The following is a 21,020-nucleotide window of genomic DNA, read 5'->3' as shown; positions in this document are numbered from 1 at the left end:
AACATGGAAGTCATATTAGATACCTGAGCTGCTAAAGATGTAAAAGCATCGGCTTCATGAACTCCCTACCACTCTTCTTGCTTTGGCTGCTCGATTAGTTGGCCACTGGTAGTTATTACTTGAAATTCTTTCAAGAACCTCATACGCTTCATTATATGACTTTGAAAGAAGAGTTCTGTTAGCTAAAATGTCTACTACCATTCTTGTGCGAGCATTGAGACCATTGTAAAAAGCCTCCAATTAGATGCAAAGAGGAATACCATGATGATGGTATTTTCTTAATAATTCCTTAAATCATTCTCATGCCTCATACAAGGACTCATCATCAGACTACTGAAATGTAGTAATTTCATTTCAAAGCTTAGCATTCTTACTTGGTGGAAAATAATTCATTAGAAAATGTTCCGCCTATTCTTTCCATGTGGATAGAAAATCGAACGGTAATGAATTCAACCATGCTCGTGCTTGATCTCGCAACGAATATGGGAAAAGCTTTAATTTTAAGGCATATTCAGATACTCCAGGTAACTTGAAAGAGTCGCTTACTTCCATAAATAAGTGAAACTGCAAATGCAGATCTTCAACAGGCATCCCATTAAATTGTCCCATTGTTTGCAACATCTGGAGCATCACTGGTTTTAACTCAAACTGAGGGGCCTCAATCTCGAGTTTTACAATCCACGGATTGAGTTCATTAAATAATGGCACAGCATACTGTCGAATAACTCAATATCCGTCATCAACAACAAGGATTAGATTCCAAGTATTACAGGCTGCGTCTTCTTTTGGATTTTGATTCATCTATTCGACTTGTCTTTGGGTTGACCGCTTGCTTTTTCTTTGCCTAAAAGTGCATTCAATTTTTGGATCAATTAGCAATAGGTCAATAATTCGGTCTATGTTCATAAACCTTAAAAAATCACAAAAATAATAAATTTAAAATTTATAAAAAAATTAATAAAAACAAACCAAATTGAAAAACAATCATATTCACAAATAATGACAAAATACAGTTCCCAGTAATGACACCAAAAACTTGTGTCGCGTGATTACGTGCAAGTCTACATGGCCATACAAGTAATAAGAAGTAAGTAAAGAGTTATCATCTCCATAGATACTGTTGTGTAAACTAATTGCAAAGTTAATTATAAAATAATTTGGTAAAAAATAAGTACAGAAAAATATTGTTGATGAGCGTAAAAAATAATATAAATTAATTGCAAAATTAATTATAAATAAGTGTACACGGTCATACAAGTGGATTGCATTATTTTTTGGTAAATGAGTGTTTAACAAGCCATGAGAAAGACAATAACACTCAAAAGATTTTTCTCTAAAAACTGGTACATTTTTTAATAAAGTGAAAGCCTCATTTTATAGCCTTTAAGCCTCAACATCCTTTGCTATTTTTAGCAAGGGAATCCTTGATTTTCTCCCTTATAGGTGTCGTCCCTTGAGATATGGATGAGTGGATGGTGTTTTGTTAATTTTAGAAAAAGGAGTTGCTTATTTTTCTCCTTATATGGCTTGCCATTGAATGGTAAAAAGGGGTGATTTTGATTTCTATTTTTAGTAGAGGAGTGGATGGTTTGAGGCTAGAATCAAGGGGAATGGTTTCTGATTATTATTTTATGGAGATTGGGGTCAAATCTAATATTTTTGGGAGATGAGTGGTCAATTATGGACTACTAATTTTAGCAGTGCATGTTGCTATTTTTATTTCATGGAAATATGGGCAAGTGGAATTGTTTTGGGCCTACAATTAGACAATATTGGGCCTCATGTAATTGAATCTGGAATGAAGTTATTTTGAATCCCACATGACTGCATCTTAGATCTTACGACCAGTACCTGTTTAAGACTCAAATACAACAAAAATTCTGTCATCCTTTCTCTTAGCCCAATTATTCCCAAAAAATAAAAAATAACATGTGTTTAACATAAATTTCACAAGCTTAACACATTCTCATGGAGATTATAAAATATCATGAAATTTAGTGAAAAACCACAGAAACTATTATTTATTTACTCAGAATTAGCATAAAATCTACATAAAAGAGTGTTGAAATATCTATATGTTTTAGAGTTTACAGGCACCCTCCCCTCAACGGTCGAATTGCCAATGACCATAAAAAAATAGGTAGTTTTTATTTCTATATAAACCCAAATCTTTTCCTCACTTTTTCATTCAAATCTATTTCTATCAATTCTCTTTATTTTCTCAATTCTCTCAAGAATTCAGTTCTAAAATTTTAATTAAAATTCTCTCAAGTTCGTTTTCATTTAATTTTGGAATGACAAATACTCTTATTCGTTTTGGTGACAACTATATTTTCATGATTCAACTGCAAATGGTAAGAAAATAATTCTATGTTTTATAATTTTATTTAAGTTCATTATTAAGTTGTTAAAAAGATTAAAATTTAATTTTTTTATAATCAAGCCGAATATCAGATTTTGGAGACACATATACACAATCTATCTGCAAGGCGATTGCGTATTATTAAACCATATTTGGAAGTTGTGGGATTTTTGCACGTGTCCCGTATGCTCGAGGGGTGTAAATTGGACCCCACACTTATCAGCATGTTGGTGGAAAGATGGAGACCTGAGACACACACATTCCATCTTCCATGTAGTGAGTGTACAATCACACTCAAGAATGTTCAATTACAACTTGATTTACCAGTGGATGGGCCAGTTATTACGGGATCAGTGGTCATTGGCGATTGGAGTGGCATTTGCAAGCAACTGTTAGGTAAGGTGCTGGAAACGTTTTTCGGTGGCCGGATAGAGATGAAATGGTTGTAAAACAACTTCCAAGATCTCGATAGGAGTTCCAATCCACTTGAAAGAGAACAACACACTCGAGCGTACATCTTGAGGTTAATCGGAGGTGTTCTAATGCTTGATAAATCACAAGCTATTGTACATTTAAGCTGGCTGCTACAACTCGTCGACTTGAAAGAAGCGGGTTGACTCAATTGGGGGTTAGTCGTGTTGGTGACGTTATACCGAGAGATGTGTTGGGTGATACAAGAACAAAAAAATAAAATTTGTTGTTGCGTACTCCTTCTACAGTCATGGGCATGGTTCGACCTACCATTTTTATGTTCCCAAGCCAACTACCCTTATACTTTCCCACTCGTAACAAGGTAAAATTAATTCTATAATATAATTATCATAATATTATTTAATTAGGCCAATTTTTTTTAAAAAAATATTATTTGAATAGGTGAAACCATGGCCTGAGTTATATGGGACTACCAGGAGCTCGAAGATATCCAGCTACTATTAGATCACTGATCGAAACCCGAGGTTAGTTTTTAAAACTTTTTAAGTATCTAATATTTATGTAAGGATTTTAAAATTGGTATTGAATAGATAATAAACTTTATTATTTCGTACTATAGTTTGAATGGACACCATACTTCGATCCGAGAATTCAAAAATGCATCTCATCTGAATTCTTGGTGAATCCCAATATTTTGCACATGAAGGTGCCATTGATAGTTTACGCCATAGTGGAAATGCATGAACCCGATTGAGTGATGCAGCAATTTAGGTCTAGGGAAACTATTCTGCCGCCACCCCAATGCATCGGAGTACTGCACAAGGTCGACTTGCGGAGGAGAACCGAAAAAAGTTTGGCCTAAATTCCACGAGCAATATATCAACATTTGGGAGCATAGATACAATTTCTTACTTATTCAGCTGATATGTTAGTTGAAAATGCGTCCAGCTGGGCACACTTTTAGTGCATCTTTCTACCACATCACTGAAAGCACACCCTATGCAGAGCATTTACTCTCCCATTTTCAACCCACTTGAAAATTTTACTGAACCACAGGAACCACAGTCCTTTTTTCAAATATCCTGAGATGCCCAAGATATTTTCATACATCCAGAAGCATGTTTTAAATTTCCTTCCCTCTTTCACTCATTGCCATCCGATTCCTTATATAAATGGGGGGTTTTACTCCCTCTACTACATCAACTCTCTCGATCACCTCCCTTCACCCTTTAAAACTTCTCTACACCATTTTTTAAATTTTACTTTCAATTTTTAAAAATTTTCAACTAACATATTTATTTCTATTTAGGGAAGCCAATGTGCTAGTTTTAAGGTGTGTTTGAGTTCACGATGATGCAGTGGCACTCTGAGACCCACATATATCATCTGTTGTGTTGGGACAGAACCATTACATTAGAAGCCCATCATTGCAACTCAGGCTTCGAGTTCGCCGTGCTTATATGGTCACAGGTTGTAGTCTAACTACAAGTCCTAGTTGATAGACGTTAATTTGCAGTCACAACTTGGAGTATGACTTGAGAGCCCACTTAATGATGGTTATGCAGTCACGAGTTCAAGTTCTGGCTCATTAGAAGAGGATGCTTTGTAAAACTAATATGTAAGTTTTATATGATAATCGTGGGGAAAAACTGAGGAACTTTTTGGTATAATCCACTTATTACTTTTTCTCAATAACCACCAAAGGCAGTATCGTCAACCTCCCTCTTGTCCAAAATTGGTGATGAAGTTAGGGGCAAGTGCACTATCAAGGGTCGAGCAATTGCCACGTTGGAGAAAATCTAGAGATCACTTCAACTCGATAGCAGTTGTTGTGATTAAATCACTTACTAATAAATACTACCGGTATCGCCTTGACTCAACCTCCAGCTACCGCTATCACCCTAACTCAACCTCCAACTTTTCTCCACAACCACCGTCGCTCCCTCCTGACGGTGCTCTTCTTTCCAACTCTATCACCGTTTTGGACAATAGGGAGGTTACTAATCCTGCTTTTGGTGGAGATGGAGAAAAAATAAGTTGGTTATATTGGAAAGCCCTTGACTTTTTCCTTATGATTATCATCCTGAACTTTAGTATTGGGTTTACTAACCATCCTTTTCCAATAAGATGAGACTTGAATCCCTGAACGCATAACCACTATCAAGTGGGATCCCAAGTTATACTCCAAATCATGTCCCTGTATTAACATCTATCAACTAGGAGCCCTACTTATATTTCAACCCGTGGCAATATATGATCCGTGAACTCGGGGCCTGAGTTACATGTGATAGGCTTCTAAGGCAATGGTTTGATCCCGACACGATAGATGAAATGTATGAGTCTTCAAGCACTGTTGCATCACTGTCAACAGATATATACCTTTGAGCTTTCACAATGTTTATTTCAATCACAAACACAAATAAATTGGTCTTCCATTATTTCTATCCCTAAACCCTTAAAAACCCTAACAAAACCCTAAAATCAAATTACTATCTTAAAAACCCTAAACCTTAAAAAACCCAAACCCAAACCATAAACAAACTTTAAAAATAAAAAGCTGACTGAACATGTTTTCTCCTCTCTCTGCAAAATTGGCCTATTCTGGTAAATATGGAAAAAATCAGCCTGATCACTTAATTATTTTTAAAATTTGACATTTATGCCTAATTTATGTAACACCTTCAACCCGATCCAATTCACCGAGTTTGGATATCTTGTTGGAAAAAAATTGATTTAAAAACAGTTTTCTTGCACAATGAAAAATTAAAATTTTGAAAACTAACCCGGTTTGTGATATTTATAGCAATAAACCTTAGACCAAATTCGTACTTGAGTTTTTAGATAAGCAGATCCTTGATGTTTTACGGATTTCAACCAAATGATCTTCTACACCATTCTCGTACCACAAATTGCTACGAGTATGGGCTTGAACCAATTAAACCAAAACACAGAACTAGAAAAAGTTTTCTTTTTGGGGTGAAAACATAAATTCTCTTCTTTAATAGAAACCGATAAGATTGATTTTCTAGAAAAATATATTTAAAATTTTAACATAAATTCTCTTGATATTTTGGCGGAATAATAATATCTCAAAAGTTGTCTTTATAGCTCAACCGATGCCATCTATTTATAGGAAGAAAAGGTAGAACCCTTGTAGAGTTGGTAGAACCCTTGTAGAGTTGTAGAGGTTTCTTTTAATTAGAAAATCAATATATAAGGGATTTTGGGTCTCTCTCACATCGAGTCCAATTATGAGTACTTCCCGAGCCTTTTTGACCCAATGCTCTATAATGTGATTCAACCCGATTTAATTTTTTTTATTTCCCAAAATAAACTTTAATATTTACATATTAAATAATTTTCTCATCCCAATTTTACTTTAGTAAAATTTTAACGATTTTACCCCCTGATAAAATTTGGAGAAAATTCATTCAATATGTCACAAATCAACATGTTCACTATGACCGAATGGTTTGTTTTCATTTTCGTGCTTCAAAACAGTCAAAAAACATAAACTAATTTTTCTATCAATTTTTAAGTAATCCTATATAGGATTGCAATTTTCAATTTTTATTTCCTTTTTTGGAAACCTACATTCATCTCTAAATTATTTCATTTCTCCATCTCAGAAAAAAACCAGAATCATTTCTGAATGTTTCCTATTTCTCTTTTTCTATTCATTCCATTCATTTTTATTCAAATACATAATTCATTTATGGTTTCAACGAGCTAGCGAAGGGATCGATTGGACATATGAAGTTGATTCTCAAATAATTTATACTTAAGTTCTAACTTTTCGCCTATTAATTATAAACTTATTTAGTCATGAAGTCATTCCACTATAGTATCGTGACTGAGCTCTCTCCAATGACATATAAGCAACTACTTAGTGCTCATCTAATGACCTTGCCAATAGTGTGTTACCCTATAGGATATCATTGATCTCTTTGGGATAATATCTGTTCTCTAAATATGATTCTATTTTATCTCATGGTAACCATTCCATCTTCCTTCATGAAAAGTCAGTCATTATTAATTAGTGATCAAGTTATCCATCACAAAGACGGACGACCTGTAACCACGTTTTCTTTTCATCAACCACGTAATGCCAACGAGAGGATATCATTTACCCATATTTTGGGTTATGAATTCCACTGTTGTGAATGACGCTACATACTACAGAAGTTGTACACCTAACGCACCAGCTTTCGGTTCCTTATCCATTTAAACTCAGACTTTTACTTACATCAAAGTGTACGAGTCATGCATACATAGTCCGTCATCCACTCAGGATTTATGTGTGTCACACTATGAACGTCACAAGTGAACAAATATATAAATAGATTCAAGATCTATTCAGGATCTTGGAGTTATTCACTCTGATTCCCATGACAAGGAATCTCCCCAATTGGACTTGATAAATGACATATTAGTCTTTCAATCAGTTTTCTTATTTCTGATTAGACTAATGACATGTTTAGGTTCGTCTACTAATACAAGCTATCTTTCTGTACTACGATCTGACCACGTAATACCTCTTAGTATTAGTTAAACATTTAGACAACCAATGACCAAAATTTGATTCTATTTTGCTTTGCGTGCAAAAATCATGTGAGGACAATAATACAAAGTGTTTTAATTTAGTTCATGGATAATTTTATTAATCAATTTGTTCAAAAAAATTAGAAGCTTACAAACAAACATACTATACTTAAGGCACTAGATCCAATAGTCTCCCACTTGCCTTAGTAAAGTAGATGAGCCATATTTCATATTCCCATACTCTTCATGTGTTTTTCAAAACTCATAGCTAGTAGAGTCTTGGTAAACGAGTCTACAAGGTTATCCTCAGATGCGACCTTGACTACATCCATGATTCCATCTGCAACTACCACCATTATGTTATAATACTCAGTGTGGGAACTTTTAAACTTACTAGAAGGGATAAAATTCATAGGGTGTAAATGGATCTACAAGAGGAAAAGAAATGCTGATTGAAAAGTGGAAAGTTATATGGCTAGACTTGTAGCAAAAGGTTATACTCAAAAGAATCATCAATTATGAAGAAACTTTCTCTTTGGCTGCCATGCTCAAGTCAATCCGCATATTACTATCCATTACGACAGCTCTCGATTACAAAATCTGACAAATAGGTGTCAAGACAACATTTTTGAACAACTATCTTGAAGAGAGCATATACATGATGCAACTCATCGAATATATAGCTAAAGGAAACAAGTATAAAGTTTGCAAACTAATTTGATCTATATATGGGCTCAAGTAAGCATCCTGGTCATGGAATCAACGGTTTGATCAAGTGATCAAGAAATTTGGATTTGAGCAAAACATAGATGAACCTTGTGTTTACAAACATTTAGGGGATGGAAATGTGGTTTTTCTCGTTCTATATGTTGATGACATTCTACTAATTGGAAATGATGTAGGGACATTGCCATCGATTAAATTGTGGTTAACCTAACAGTTTTGCATGAAGGACTTAGGAGAAGCTAATTTTGTTCTAAGTATTAGAATACTAAAGGATTGAAAGAACAAAGTGATAGCATTGTCTCAGGCTTCATACATAGAAAATATATTAGAGCATTATGCAATGATCAATTCGAAGAAGGGAAATCAACCCTCCGTATCAGAATTTCATCTCTTTCTAGAGGACCGTCCTAATATAGCAGAAGAAAGAGAGAACACGAGAAAGGTTCATTTTGCTTCGATAGTAGGAGGTCTCATGTCTACTATGCTATGCCCACACGCAGATATTTATTTTGCAGTAGGGTTGATAAGTCGATATCAGGCGAATCCAGAACCAAGACACTAACAAGCAGTTAAGCATAAACTCAAGTATTTACAGAGAATGAGGGATTATATGCTTGTGTGTTCTGGAAAAGATCCCACTCCTATCGGATATACTGATTCTAACTTCCAAACATGTCATGATTCAAGGAAATTGACATCAGGCTATATTTTTGTCCTAGATGGTGGGTTCATAGTGTAAACAAGTGTCAAGTAGGATTGCACTACAAACTTCACTACAGAGGGTTGAATATGAGGTATGAAAAAACTATGGTACTATAATAATGTGGATATAACTAAACTCGAATTAACCATATAAGGACAAAACACATAAGGGAGATAGTAGTGTTTGACGGGATGATAGACATAGTCAAAGATTGCATATGAGGAAAAACCCCAGGGATTTGTTTAGCCAAGACTCTTATAGCTAGAGAGCTCTTTGGGAAACATATGGAGGGGCACAAGAATGTGAAACATGACTCATCTACTTTGCTAGGGCAAGTAGGAGACTGTTAGATCTGGATTCCTAAATGTAGTATATTCGTCTAAATACACTTGTAATTTTTTCGAACGGATTGATTAATAAAATTATTCATAAATTAAATTAATATTATTTGTATTATTGTCCTCAAATGGTTTTTACACGTAAATCAAAATAGAAGAAAATGTTGCTCATTGGTTGTCTATTGTGTAAACTGATACTAAGTGGTATTACATGATCGAATCATAGTACAGAAAGACAACTTATATTAGTAGATGAACCTAAACATGTCCTTAGTGTAATAAAAAATGAGCAAACCGATTGAAAGACTAATCTGTTGTTTATCAAGTCAAAATGGGGAGATGTCTTCTCTTGGGCATCAGAGTGGATGGCTTTCAAAAGATAGAGACATAATGTGACTGACTTGACTGGTTGGACTGGAAGTACATCAAAATGACTTAAGCAGAATAGATCTTGAATCCGTTTATGGATTTATTCACTTGTGACATTCATTGTGTGACATACCTAAATCCTGAGTTAATGGCAGACTATGTATGTATGATTCGTACACTTTGATGTAAGTAAAAGCCTGAGTTCAAATAGATAAGGAACTGAAAGCTAGTGCATTGGGTGTTTGACTTTTGTAGTATGTAGCATCATTCACAATAGTGGAATTCATAGCCCAAAACATGGGTAAATGATATCCTTTCATTGGCATTACATGGTTGATGAAAAGTAAACGTGGTCATGGTTCGTTCGTCTTTATGATGGATAAATTGATCACTATTTGATAGTGATTGACTTTTCCTGAAGGAAGATGTAATTGTTACTATAAGATAAAATAGGATCATATTAGGAAAATGAATATTCTCCCAAAGAGATCAAGGATATCCTATGAGGGTAACACATTAATGACAAGGTCATTAGAAGAGCACTAACTAGTTTCTTTCGTAATGGTATATTGTTGGGGAGAGCTTAGTTACGATACTATAGTGGAATGACTTTGTGACTAAATGAGTTTATAATTAATAGGCGAAAATCTGAAACTTAATTATAAATCATTTGAGACTCAACTTCATATGTCCAATCATTCCCTCTACTAGCACGTTGAATAAAAATGAATGAAATGAATAGAAAAAGGGAAATGATAAACATTCAGGAATGGTTATAGTTTTCTTCAAAATAGAGAAATGGAATAATTTGGAAATGAATGTAGGTTTCTAAAAATGGAAATGGAAATGGAAACTTGTAGTCTTATATAGGATTACTTAAAAACTGATGGAATAATGAGTTTATGCTTTTGGACTGTTTTGAAGCCCAAAAATGAAAATAAACCATTCGGTCATACATGTTGAGTTGTGACATATTGAACCAATTTTCTTGAAATTTTACCAGGGGTAAAATCGTCAAAATTTTACTAGAGTAAAATTGAGATAAGAAAATTATTTAATATGTAACTATTAAAGTTTATTTTGGGAAATAGAAAAAAATTAATCGGGTTAGATCACATTACAACGTACACGGTCAAAAAGGCCCAGTAAGTACTCATAATTGGACTCGATATAAGAGAGGCGCAAAACCCCTCATACAACATGAAGGAGGCGACAACCCTAGTAGAAATACAAGGGTAAGTCATTCACCCCTCTCCTACTCTAAGTATGATGTTATTTTTCTATTTAAAATAAACTTCTACAACTCTACAAAGATTCTACCTTCTCTTCCTATAAATAGATGGCATCGGTAAAGCTATATAGACAACTTTTGAGATATTATTATTCTACCAAAAATAGAGAGAATTTATTCTAAACTTTTAAATATATTTTTTCCAAAATAAAAATAGAGAGAATTTTTATTTTCACCCCAAAAAGAATTTTTTTTTCTAGTTCTGTGTATTGGTTCAATTAGTTCGAGCCCACACTTGAAGCAGTTCGTGTTACAAGAATAATGGAGAAAATCATTTAGTTGAAAGCCGAAAAATATCAAGGCTTCACTTATTAGAAAACACAGGTGCATATTCGGTTAATGTTTATTGCTATAAATATCACAAACCAGGTTGGTTTTCAAAATTTTAATTTTCCTCTGTGCAAGAAAATCATTTTCAAACCGGGTGTTTTCAACAATAATCCCACTTAGTATTAGTTAAACATTTAGACAACCAATGAGCAACCTTTGCTTCTATTTTTCTTTGCGTGCAAAAATCATGTGAGGATAATAATACAAAGTATATTAATTTAATTCATGAATAATTTTATTAATCAATCTATTTAAAAAAATTACAAGTTCACAAACGAGTATACTACACTTAGGGCACCAAATCCAACATATCAAATGTTACCACGTACAAACACTTAGCACAATTTTTAAATCTTTAGCGTACACAAGCTTTTTAATATATTTCATTTCATTTAAATAAAGGTTTTTCCAATGAAAGAAGCAGAGAGAACACTCAATGAATACAATAGATTCTTAAAATCATACAAAACATTACAACCCAAAGGTTTGTTATAAATGAACTTCCTTTAAAGTGTGGTTTACTATACGTCCTACTCCTAAGATGTTCCCTGTATGCATAACATCCCAACTCATCGTTTCTCTAGCACATTCCTAGCTTGGTCTCTCCTGGCGAATTTTATTTTACAGCCACACCTGAAATATGAACACAATGCTTATAAGTTCACATATACTTAGTGATTTTTAATACAATTTACCACGAAATCTTCCTAGTTGAATTCCTTATTGTAAGAGTTTGAAACACACTCTGTCTTTGGGCGGATACTTTCACATTATCAAATATATGCCTATATGTCAATTTCTATACTTAGCATATCATTTCTGTTTTGGAGGACACTTACATAGAATCAGACTTGCACTTAAATGCCAATTACCATACTTAACGTACTAGATTTCACTTCACTACTTGGCTGAATTCAGACCTTACCAGACAATATTCTATAATCTTCTTCTTCTTAGAACAACAAAGGTATTTCTCAAAGAAATATGTCTATAGAGCCCACTTCTTACGAATTTTCTCTTTCAAATCAACACTTAATAAATTTCCTAGAAGGGTTACTTACAAATATTGTTCACGGGTGATTACTTACTATCTGAATTCACATTTGGCGAAATCTCATACTGAGATGAATAGCTATCGAACTACCAGCCAGATCACATCTTGATTCCAATCCAAACTAAACTCATTCTAACAATGTAACACTCTAGATTATTCAGAAGAATTCCCAACATCCATGTCACAAAAGTACGTCTGAATTGACAAACGTCTCAGAGTCCAAATAGTCTCTAAACGAACCATTGAAACCATTCAAAATGGCAGATACCAAATTTCAGACATCACCAACACATAACATAAATGAACTCATTCCAATGGACACTTAAACCATTTATATGTACGGATACGTCCCTTAAAACTTATCAAACTTTATTACAAGATCAAACCAACTAAGTTATCTTCAAACTCACCAGATTCTGATCATAGAACTAATTATCGAAGAAGTCTCAAAATATATCCATATCTTACTACATAAACAGTTGACTAGTTTGTACTACCTCTACCATACAAAATTTCCACGAAGACATACAAAATACGGCACTAAGGCTTAGCAGTCCATGCCATATAGGTTTTATAAATTACGCCTCAAGGGTAAGACAAAATACACCACAAAGGCTTAGCAGACCATGCCACATAAGAAACATTCAAAATCACATGTTTACTGTCCTGGTGAACTTTCACAGAAGGTGTCATGGTTTCAGCCACATGGACTTATACCTAATTTCATGTCGTGATCTACCAGTCCGATTTACATATTACCGAAGGCATCACCATAAGTATTTATTTCATTATATCATAACATGGGTTTCAACCACATAGACTTGTACATCCTCATGTCGTGATCTTCCAATCCAAACTTATTCTTACTAGAGGCATCACCATGGGTATTTTAAAAACAATGTGATTTGTTAGTTTGGTTAGCAATGTATTTGCCCTACTGGAGGCATCACAATTGAAAGTTTACTCCGCTCACACCTATATATACTTACATAAATTCATTTTCATACCTGTCTTACTCATTTTCTTTTAACAAAACTCACCTTTCTATACATGATATTCCTATGCATTACCATTACACAACACTTTATATATGTACAGTTATTCACTATCATCCAAGACGAACATGCAGTGACATTACTAGGCTTACCATAGTTTCCAGCTATCTGTGGTGATCTTAACATATACATTTAGTCTTTTAAATTAACTTGCATGAGTTAGGTTAGGGACTCACCTGATACTCACTTTAACTGTAGCTTGAACTTCAAACTCGAAGACCCTTCTCAAACCAGTAGCAATAATTATTAAAGAACATAGATTCACCATTAAAACACATTTACATACAAATTTTTTCATGTCAATCTTAGACAACCCCCATGCAAGGCCTTGTATTCATAACCTACTATTCATAAGTTTCTTAACAACCTTATTCTTTCAAAAACTTAACATGCAGAGCTATTTGACTTACCAGAAGGTAGAGCATTCACTCACTAATTCAAAATCCTTAGCTTCTAAAGAAGAAAACATATAAATTCTAAAAGGAAGAACCATAAAGTATATTTTAAAAGAAGAAAAAACCATCCCGACTAATCCTTCTCACAATATATATCCAGTTTCCCCTTAGTGGAACTTGACAAGTGTTGATTGTATCCAGAATTTGTCCTTATAAAGGGCCTACAAAATTCGATAGAAATATAAATGAGGATTCTATACAATTATTATTTGACCAGTCCACTCAGTTGGCTCCTAGCCAGATTACGTTACAAAACCAAATTGGCACAGTGCTTAGACAAACTAGGCGTACTATACATTTGGCATAACCCATACCAGGCTTACTCTTTGCTTATAATATCCTTTTTTAAAACAGTAGAATAACTTGTGACAGAATCCCTAATCATTTCTATAATGAATATATTACGCCAAACTCTAACATGCTCGAAGACTGTTAATTGGCATATTACACTACGCCAAATAAATAACTTCACAACTATACACCTTGATCTCGAATTCGCCAAACTTGGGGTGTGACAATTTAGCCCTAATGAAAGGTGCTTGTTTGTTTTTATCAAAACCCCCTGATCTTGATCTTTTTTAGTTGTGGAAATTTGGAGGTTTTGGTTTTTAAGACTAGCGTTGTAAAGGGAAAATGAATAGTTCAACTAGTTGTTGGGACTTTCTATGGTTTACAACTGGTGGTACCGATTGTTGTGCCTTTCATTTATTTATTGAAAGCTAGTTATTGATAAATAAAATATCTTATTATTTTAAATTATTTTTATTAACATAAATTTTGTAAAGATCAAAAGTATATATATGTACCATGCTCATCTTTTAAACATTATACATGCTTACTTCTTTAACAAAAATAGTCTTGACTTACATGGATTGGTGGTTAAAGTTCTTATCAAATATTTATTTAACACAATTTCAAATCATGCTACTCTTATCCGCCACCTTAATAATATATCCAAAAGAAATATTAAAATTATAAATACCTATATTCACATGCAACATATGTGATACAGAATATTAGTTACGATATCGAATATTATTTGAATATAAATATGAAGTATAAAACAAATAAGTAGAATAATATTTAATAAACAATATAAAGTTGTCAAAAAGATAAATGAATTTTTTCAATTCTTCCTCAAGGGATGGTGGATCATATTTTGGTGCTCAACACTCCTTATTGGGAAGTTGGCTCAAATTGTTTAACATGGCGGTGGCTTTTGGGCAAAAAATTCTCCTTCATCGAGTTGTATAAATTCTTTAATGTTTCTAACAATTCAACCTTGCTTACAAGTGACAGGTTCACATGGAAAGTGGCGGCACCGCAAAGATTTCGGGTTTTCCTTTGGTTACTTGCTCATGATCGGCTATTGACCAATTAAGAAAGTTCAAGGAGAGGTATGACCTTGTTTCCCTTTTGTAAATGGTGTGGTCGAAAGGTAGAATATGCAATTCATGTCGTAAGAGATTGTGGATTTGCTTAGATTGTGTGGAAATCAGTAGTACCTATGGACAGATGGTGTTCTTTTTTTAGTTTACCTTTTGAAAGATGGGTCATATGGAATATTAGACATGAGGGTAACATAAGGTTCCTTAAAGAAAAATGGGATACTTTCTATGCCATTGTTAACTAGTTCCTTTAGAAGAATCGTAACGATTTCATTTTTAACCACTCAACAGGGAATAGCAGAGATCTCATTGCTATGGTGGAAGCATGGACGAAGTCGTGGAAAGTTTAGAGTCATGTTCATCAATAGGCTTGCACGTCCATGATGAAGGAACATTGGCAAGCGCCAGGTACTAGATGGGTCAAAATTAATGTGGATGAGTCAGTGTCGATGAATAAATTGAGGGCGGCCATTGGCGGAGTAATAAGAGGTCTAACTTGTGGCCGGATGGTGGGTTTCGAAATGGTGACATGTACGTTAGATACTTTTCATATTGAGGCACTGACAATGATGGAAGGCTTAAAATTAGCCTGGTCATGGGGTTTTCGGAACGTAGAGATAGAAAGTGATAATGTTTTGCTAATTGATACCCTAAGGCAATGGACTAGCCGAGGTCAGTAATATAGCCAAAGTTCGAATGATTCATGAATGGATTTCCAAGGGTTGGTAGGTGAAATGTCGACATATTTTGAGAGATAGCAACAAGATTGTCGATCCCATAACTAAGGAGGTAAGAGATAGGGAATTAGTTGGTTGTTCTTCTTAACCCACCCTAAAACGTGAGACACATATTGGAAGAGGATATTCAATATGTTACGTAATTGCAAAGATTTATTTTCTAGATAAATGAATTTTTTATCAAATCTCAAAATGTTTATGACATTATGTATTTGTCTAAGATTATAGAAATGGAAGTAAAAAGAAAAAAGGAAAGAAAACGTAGTCAATAGTCATCGCCTTTCTGGAGAATTATCCCGTGGAATCAGGTTTCAGGGTCTCGCCACTGGGAACACAAAGAGCATATGCTCTTCCAATGTGCCACCTAGCCCAAGTTGCCATTTTAAAACCCCAAACCCATATTTTCTCCATCTTCAAAAACCCATATTCAATCTCCAAAAGCCTTCAAATTCCAACCAATTACTCTCTCACCGCTCGCTCCACTTCCATGGGAACCCCCGAAGCCGTAGTCAAGAAAGATGTGTATTCGGTGTGGGCACTGCCCCCCGAAGACGTTACTGCTAGGGTCAAGAAGTTGATGGAAGGTTTAAGATCCGAGTTCGGCGGGCCACAGTTCGAGCCCCACGTCACGGTTGTTGGGGCCATCAGCTTAACCGCTGATGATGCCTTGGCCAAGTTCAGGTCCTCTTGTGATGGCCGCAAAGCTTATAATGCCACCGTCGATCGTGTGGCTACCGGGACTTTCTTTTATCAGTGCGTCTTTTTGTTGTTTCATCCCACTCCTGAGGTAATTCCCCATTTCACTTACTTTCTTTGGGTTTCCTTCATTTTTACTATAATTTAAAGAACAATTCCTTTTTGGGGCAGTTGAAGTAAGAGTTTTGTGAAATTTTCTCCAGGTGGTGGAAACTAGTGCTCATTGTAGTAGCCATTTTGGTTACAAGAGCTCAACACGTAAGTTGTTACTGCTTAATATGGTTGCCTTTTTGTCCAACAGCTTGGGCAATCTGAGTTATGTCTAATGTCATGAATCAGGTATCTAGTCATGGTGGGGTAAAAGTACTTTAGGCACCCAAAAATTTCATTAACTCCGGTACTTGCTAATGTTAAAATTTACTACACTAACCCATTGGGTACTTTTAAAGTTCATGGTTGCCTGGAAAACTGTCAAATTGTCAATCAAAACCATTGGTGCTGTGTTTCAAAATTTCAGAGAGAAAAAGTATGTAAATATTGCTTCTTAGTTTTTTTTATATATAATTCAGGTGCAGAGATGGTTCAAATTATAGAACGTAGAGTAACTAAGCAAGTAAAGATAACATTTTGACTGCTACAAGTTTCTATTGAGAAGGGAAAGGGGTGTTAAGGAGGGGCCAAAGGGGCGAATTGATCGAGTCTAACATTACATAAGTTCTTTGATGGAATGCATACTTGAATTCATGTCATTGCTTTAGTTTGTCCAGTGGTTGGTAATGGTTGTTTGTCTTTGAGAATTGAGCTGATGAACTATATATACTCTAGATGAGAGAACTACTATCCTATCTGATAATTGAGACATTGAGGCTTTGATATTTATATATATAAAGGCTTAATTGATCATCATTCAATTTCAACATTAATGGGATCAAATACTTATACTTGTCCTTCTATTATGACATTCATTGTGTTGGTCATTTCCTTGTAGCATACATGCCACACTTAAGCCTCCTTTATGCCGACCTCACAGAAGAAGAGAAGAAGAAAGCTCAAGAAAAAGCTAATATGCTGGATGAAAGCATCGGTAGCCTGAGCTTCCAGATAAGTCGCCTTGCATTGTATAAAACAGATACTGAGGACAAAACTCTCAAATCCTGGGAGAAGGTTGCTGAATGCAACCTTAGTCCCAACTAGCTTCTTACCCTTCTGCAGCTAACGCAAAAAATAGAACCTAATAAGTCTCACCGTTTCATTTTGCCTGCATCAATAATCATATATCTATGCTGGTTATTGGTAATTGTTACTAGTTACAATGATGATGATGCACTCTACATGTTATCTGTAACTAGTATTTAAGGTTGTGTACCTTGAAAAACTGCTGCTAGCCATTAATAAATAGGCAATTAGTTAAGTCCACAACAATTGCTGTAACTTTTTCTTATGTTTTGTTTAATGGGGTCAATAAAAGTTTTGCTTAAATCAGTGCCTTCTTGAGCAAGCTTCTCTCTTAACAAGTAGCATGTGATTATTATTATTATTATTATTATTATTATTATTATTAATATTACCAGATTTAGATGAGTTGTGCATGTGAGGGTAGGCATCAGAGAACATGTTAAGAAAATTATGTGTTTGACGTGCTTTCTGGTTAGTTTGAAGAATATGACACCCAGAAGAGCAAGCATGTAAAACATCCCATCTAGTGTTGGCTAAAATTATATTTATTAGTGGAAAAGAGAAATATACATATCTGTTTGTAATAAAAGGAAATTTCTCTTCATACATGATTTTTACCTTGAAAAATATCAATGTTTTAAAATTGAACTGGTGGCTGGATCTGTTTTTGAAATAGGATGAAATCGGATAGGTACTCAGAACCAATTAAGCCGTTTGTGAGATTCTGATGTTCAAATTATCTTAACCAGTCAAAGGGTGACGGCATAGAATAGTCTGTATTGATATGTGAATTGGGTAATGGCTATATTTATTAGTGGAAAAGAGAAATATACATATCTGTTTGTAATAAAAGGAAATTTCTCTTCATACATGATTTTTACCTTGAAAAATATCAATGTTTTAAAATTGAACTGGTGGCTGGATCTGTTTTTGAAATGGGATGAAATCGGATAGGTACTCAGAACCAATTAAGCCGTTTGTGAGATTCTGATGTTCAAATTATCTTAACCAGTCAAAGGGTGACGGCATAGAATAGTCTGTATTGATATGTGAATTGGGTAATGGCCCATAGGGCTTTGACAGGTTGATCTAGCTGGATTCTGGATGAGCTAACATTAACGGAAACTTGCAATGAACCCAACACAGTTGGAAAATCATTGGACAAATATTTTTGGTTTTATTAGTAAATGGATCCCTAAATTATACCTTAAATTTAATTGATATTTAAAGTTTTTTTGGGTAATTTTATCCCATTTTACCTCCAAAAAAGTGTAAAGTGTCTGATAAAAATGTTCCATATGTGATGTTATTATTGAAAATGTGCCACATAATATGAACATGGTTGGTATTGTTTTCTAAGTAAATTGAGATAAAATCGGAAATAGGGATATAGATTTAAGGGCATTTTGCTAATAAAGCCAATAGTTTATACAACTTAAAATGTGTTCAAACTACAAAAGAAACTTGATAGTGGAAGCAAATCCCAATTACTACTAATTCCAACTACTAGGAAGATGCCTAAATCCAGGATCGGTCTCTCAAGTTTTCATGTGAAACTTATCTTTTGGTTCTGGTTTTTGTTTTCATCACATGTTGTGAATGACATAAGGCCATTTTCAAAGTCAACAAAACAAACACAGCCTCATTCATTTTATTTCCTCAAAAGTGAAATCACGAATAGCTGGAATGGAGACAGCGAGCCTTTGCCAAATGTCATAATGTTAAACTTGTGTGGTGAACAAGGGGAAGAAGGTGAAGGTAGAATATAGGAGAAAAGGATGAAGGTTGGGAAGGGATTTTTTGTTTTCGAGAGAGATTTTGGAGATTAGGAAGGAGTGTCACATGTGAGTTGTTTCCATGATCTTTTTATAGTGGGAACAAATTTAGTTATATGTCCTAAGATCATTGACAAGGAAGTTTGATTTAATACCTTTGACAGTAACATGATGCTTTAGATGAAACATGTTAGGGTGACTAGCAATCAATTACTCTGGGTCTCCATGTGGCCCACGCATGGTCTTAGTTGGAACTTAATTATAAATTATTTGAGTCCTAATTACATATGTTCAATCGACCCCTCCATTAACTGCTGAAACCATAAATGAATTGTATGTAGAACCAAATGAACAGAATGAATAGAAATGATGCAGTTAGAGAAATGGGTGATATTCACAAATGGATGTGTTTTCTCGCTGAGTATAGAAATGACTTAAGAATTAATTTAAGGTTTTCGAATTATGATTTAAATAATTGAAGTTTGAAAATGGAATTAAATTAATTAGTCATTATGAATCTTGTAATGACCCGATTTCTAGTGGTGTTAGAAAATGTGATTTTGGGACCCCGTTTTCATAAATCGAGCCCATAAAATTTAAAATCTTTACAGATTTATTATATAGGTCAATTGAATTTTGGATAAGTAATTTAGCCAAAATTGTGTTTGACTAGGGCCTAGTAGACCTGTCCATGGGCCGGGCGGCCCGGCCCGGCCCGACAGCCCGCCCGAAATATGGGAGGGTTCGGGTAAAAATATAGGCCCGAATATGGGCTTGGGTAAAAAAACGAGGCCCGTTTAAAAAAAGGGCTGGGCCTCGGGCACCACTTTTTTTGCCCGGGCCCGGCCCGAATATAATAAATATATATTTTTTATTTTTATTTTTTAATTTTAAAATACTTTTAAAATAAATTTTTTTATTTTTTTATTTTTAAAATAATTTTTTAATGTTTATTTTAAAAATGGGCCGAGCCGGGTCGGGCTCGGGCTTATGATATTTTTCTCGGGCTGGGCCTGGGTAAAATTTTAGGCCCATATTTCGGGCCGGGCCGGGCCCGGGCCTAGGAGGCGGGCAGAAAATATTTTTCGGGTCCGGCTCGAACCCGGCCCGGCCCAGCCCATGGACAGGTCTAGGGCCTAGGGATTAAATTATAAAAGTCCAATTGCTATAGATTTTTAATTAGCTAAAGGACCAAAAGAGCAATTAAACCAAATTATAATATGTATTAGTGGAAAATGATGGAAGATTCCACTTATTATGAGTAACTTTAGTTAATTAATTTTAATTAAGATAATTAGGTAATTAATTAAGTCATAAATTAAGTATAAAAGCCAAAAATTTAATTAGGCTTGTCATCTTCATCCTTTCACCATCTTTTGTAAAAATAAAATAAAAAATAAAGAAAGAAAATCCTTTTTGAAAGCTTTAGCATTTAGTCCTTAATACTAAGGTAATTCAAGTCCTTTTCTTGTAATTTCTATATTTTTGACGTCATGAGAGCTTGATTTAGCTAGCTCATGTACCAATTTGTAAAACTCTTAAAGTTTTAAAAAGTTTCCATTGTTGATTTCTTGAAGTTTTTGGTGTTAAA

General features: G+C 34.5%; 1 protein-coding gene and 1 non-coding gene across 3 annotated transcripts; both read left to right on the top strand.

The window, feature by feature from the left end:
• The first annotated feature begins 256 nt into the window (after positions 1 to 256).
• On the top strand, positions 257 to 363 carry LOC121219002 (small nucleolar RNA R71). The gene has a single exon (XR_005915482.1). It is a non-coding gene; the product is annotated as a small nucleolar RNA R71 (small nucleolar RNA).
• A 15,391-nt stretch (positions 364 to 15,754) lies between these two features.
• Positions 15,755 to 17,960, top strand: LOC107938544 (cyclic phosphodiesterase). Of its 2 annotated transcripts, none has more exons than XM_016871737.2 (3): positions 15,755 to 16,569; positions 16,682 to 16,736; positions 17,467 to 17,960. In XM_016871737.2, the coding sequence occupies exons 1-3, from the start codon at positions 16,138 to 16,140 to the stop codon at positions 17,670 to 17,672; spliced, it is 693 nt and encodes a 230-aa protein (XP_016727226.2). In that variant the 5' UTR covers positions 15,755 to 16,137; the 3' UTR covers positions 17,673 to 17,960. The 2 variants fall into 2 exon arrangements, with proteins under 2 accessions (XP_016727226.2, XP_016727227.2); XM_016871738.2 differs by having other exon boundaries at positions 15,861 to 16,569; positions 16,682 to 16,817; positions 17,467 to 17,510.
• The last annotated feature ends 3,060 nt before the right edge of the window (positions 17,961 to 21,020 follow it).

The sequence above is a fragment of the Gossypium hirsutum genome, chromosome D06 (genome assembly GCF_007990345.1).
Source record: "Gossypium hirsutum isolate 1008001.06 chromosome D06, Gossypium_hirsutum_v2.1, whole genome shotgun sequence".
NCBI lineage: Eukaryota > Viridiplantae > Streptophyta > Magnoliopsida > Malvales > Malvaceae > Gossypium > Gossypium hirsutum.
The sequence above is the reverse complement of the archived record's forward strand: the minus strand, read 5'-3'. Positions and strand labels throughout refer to the sequence as shown.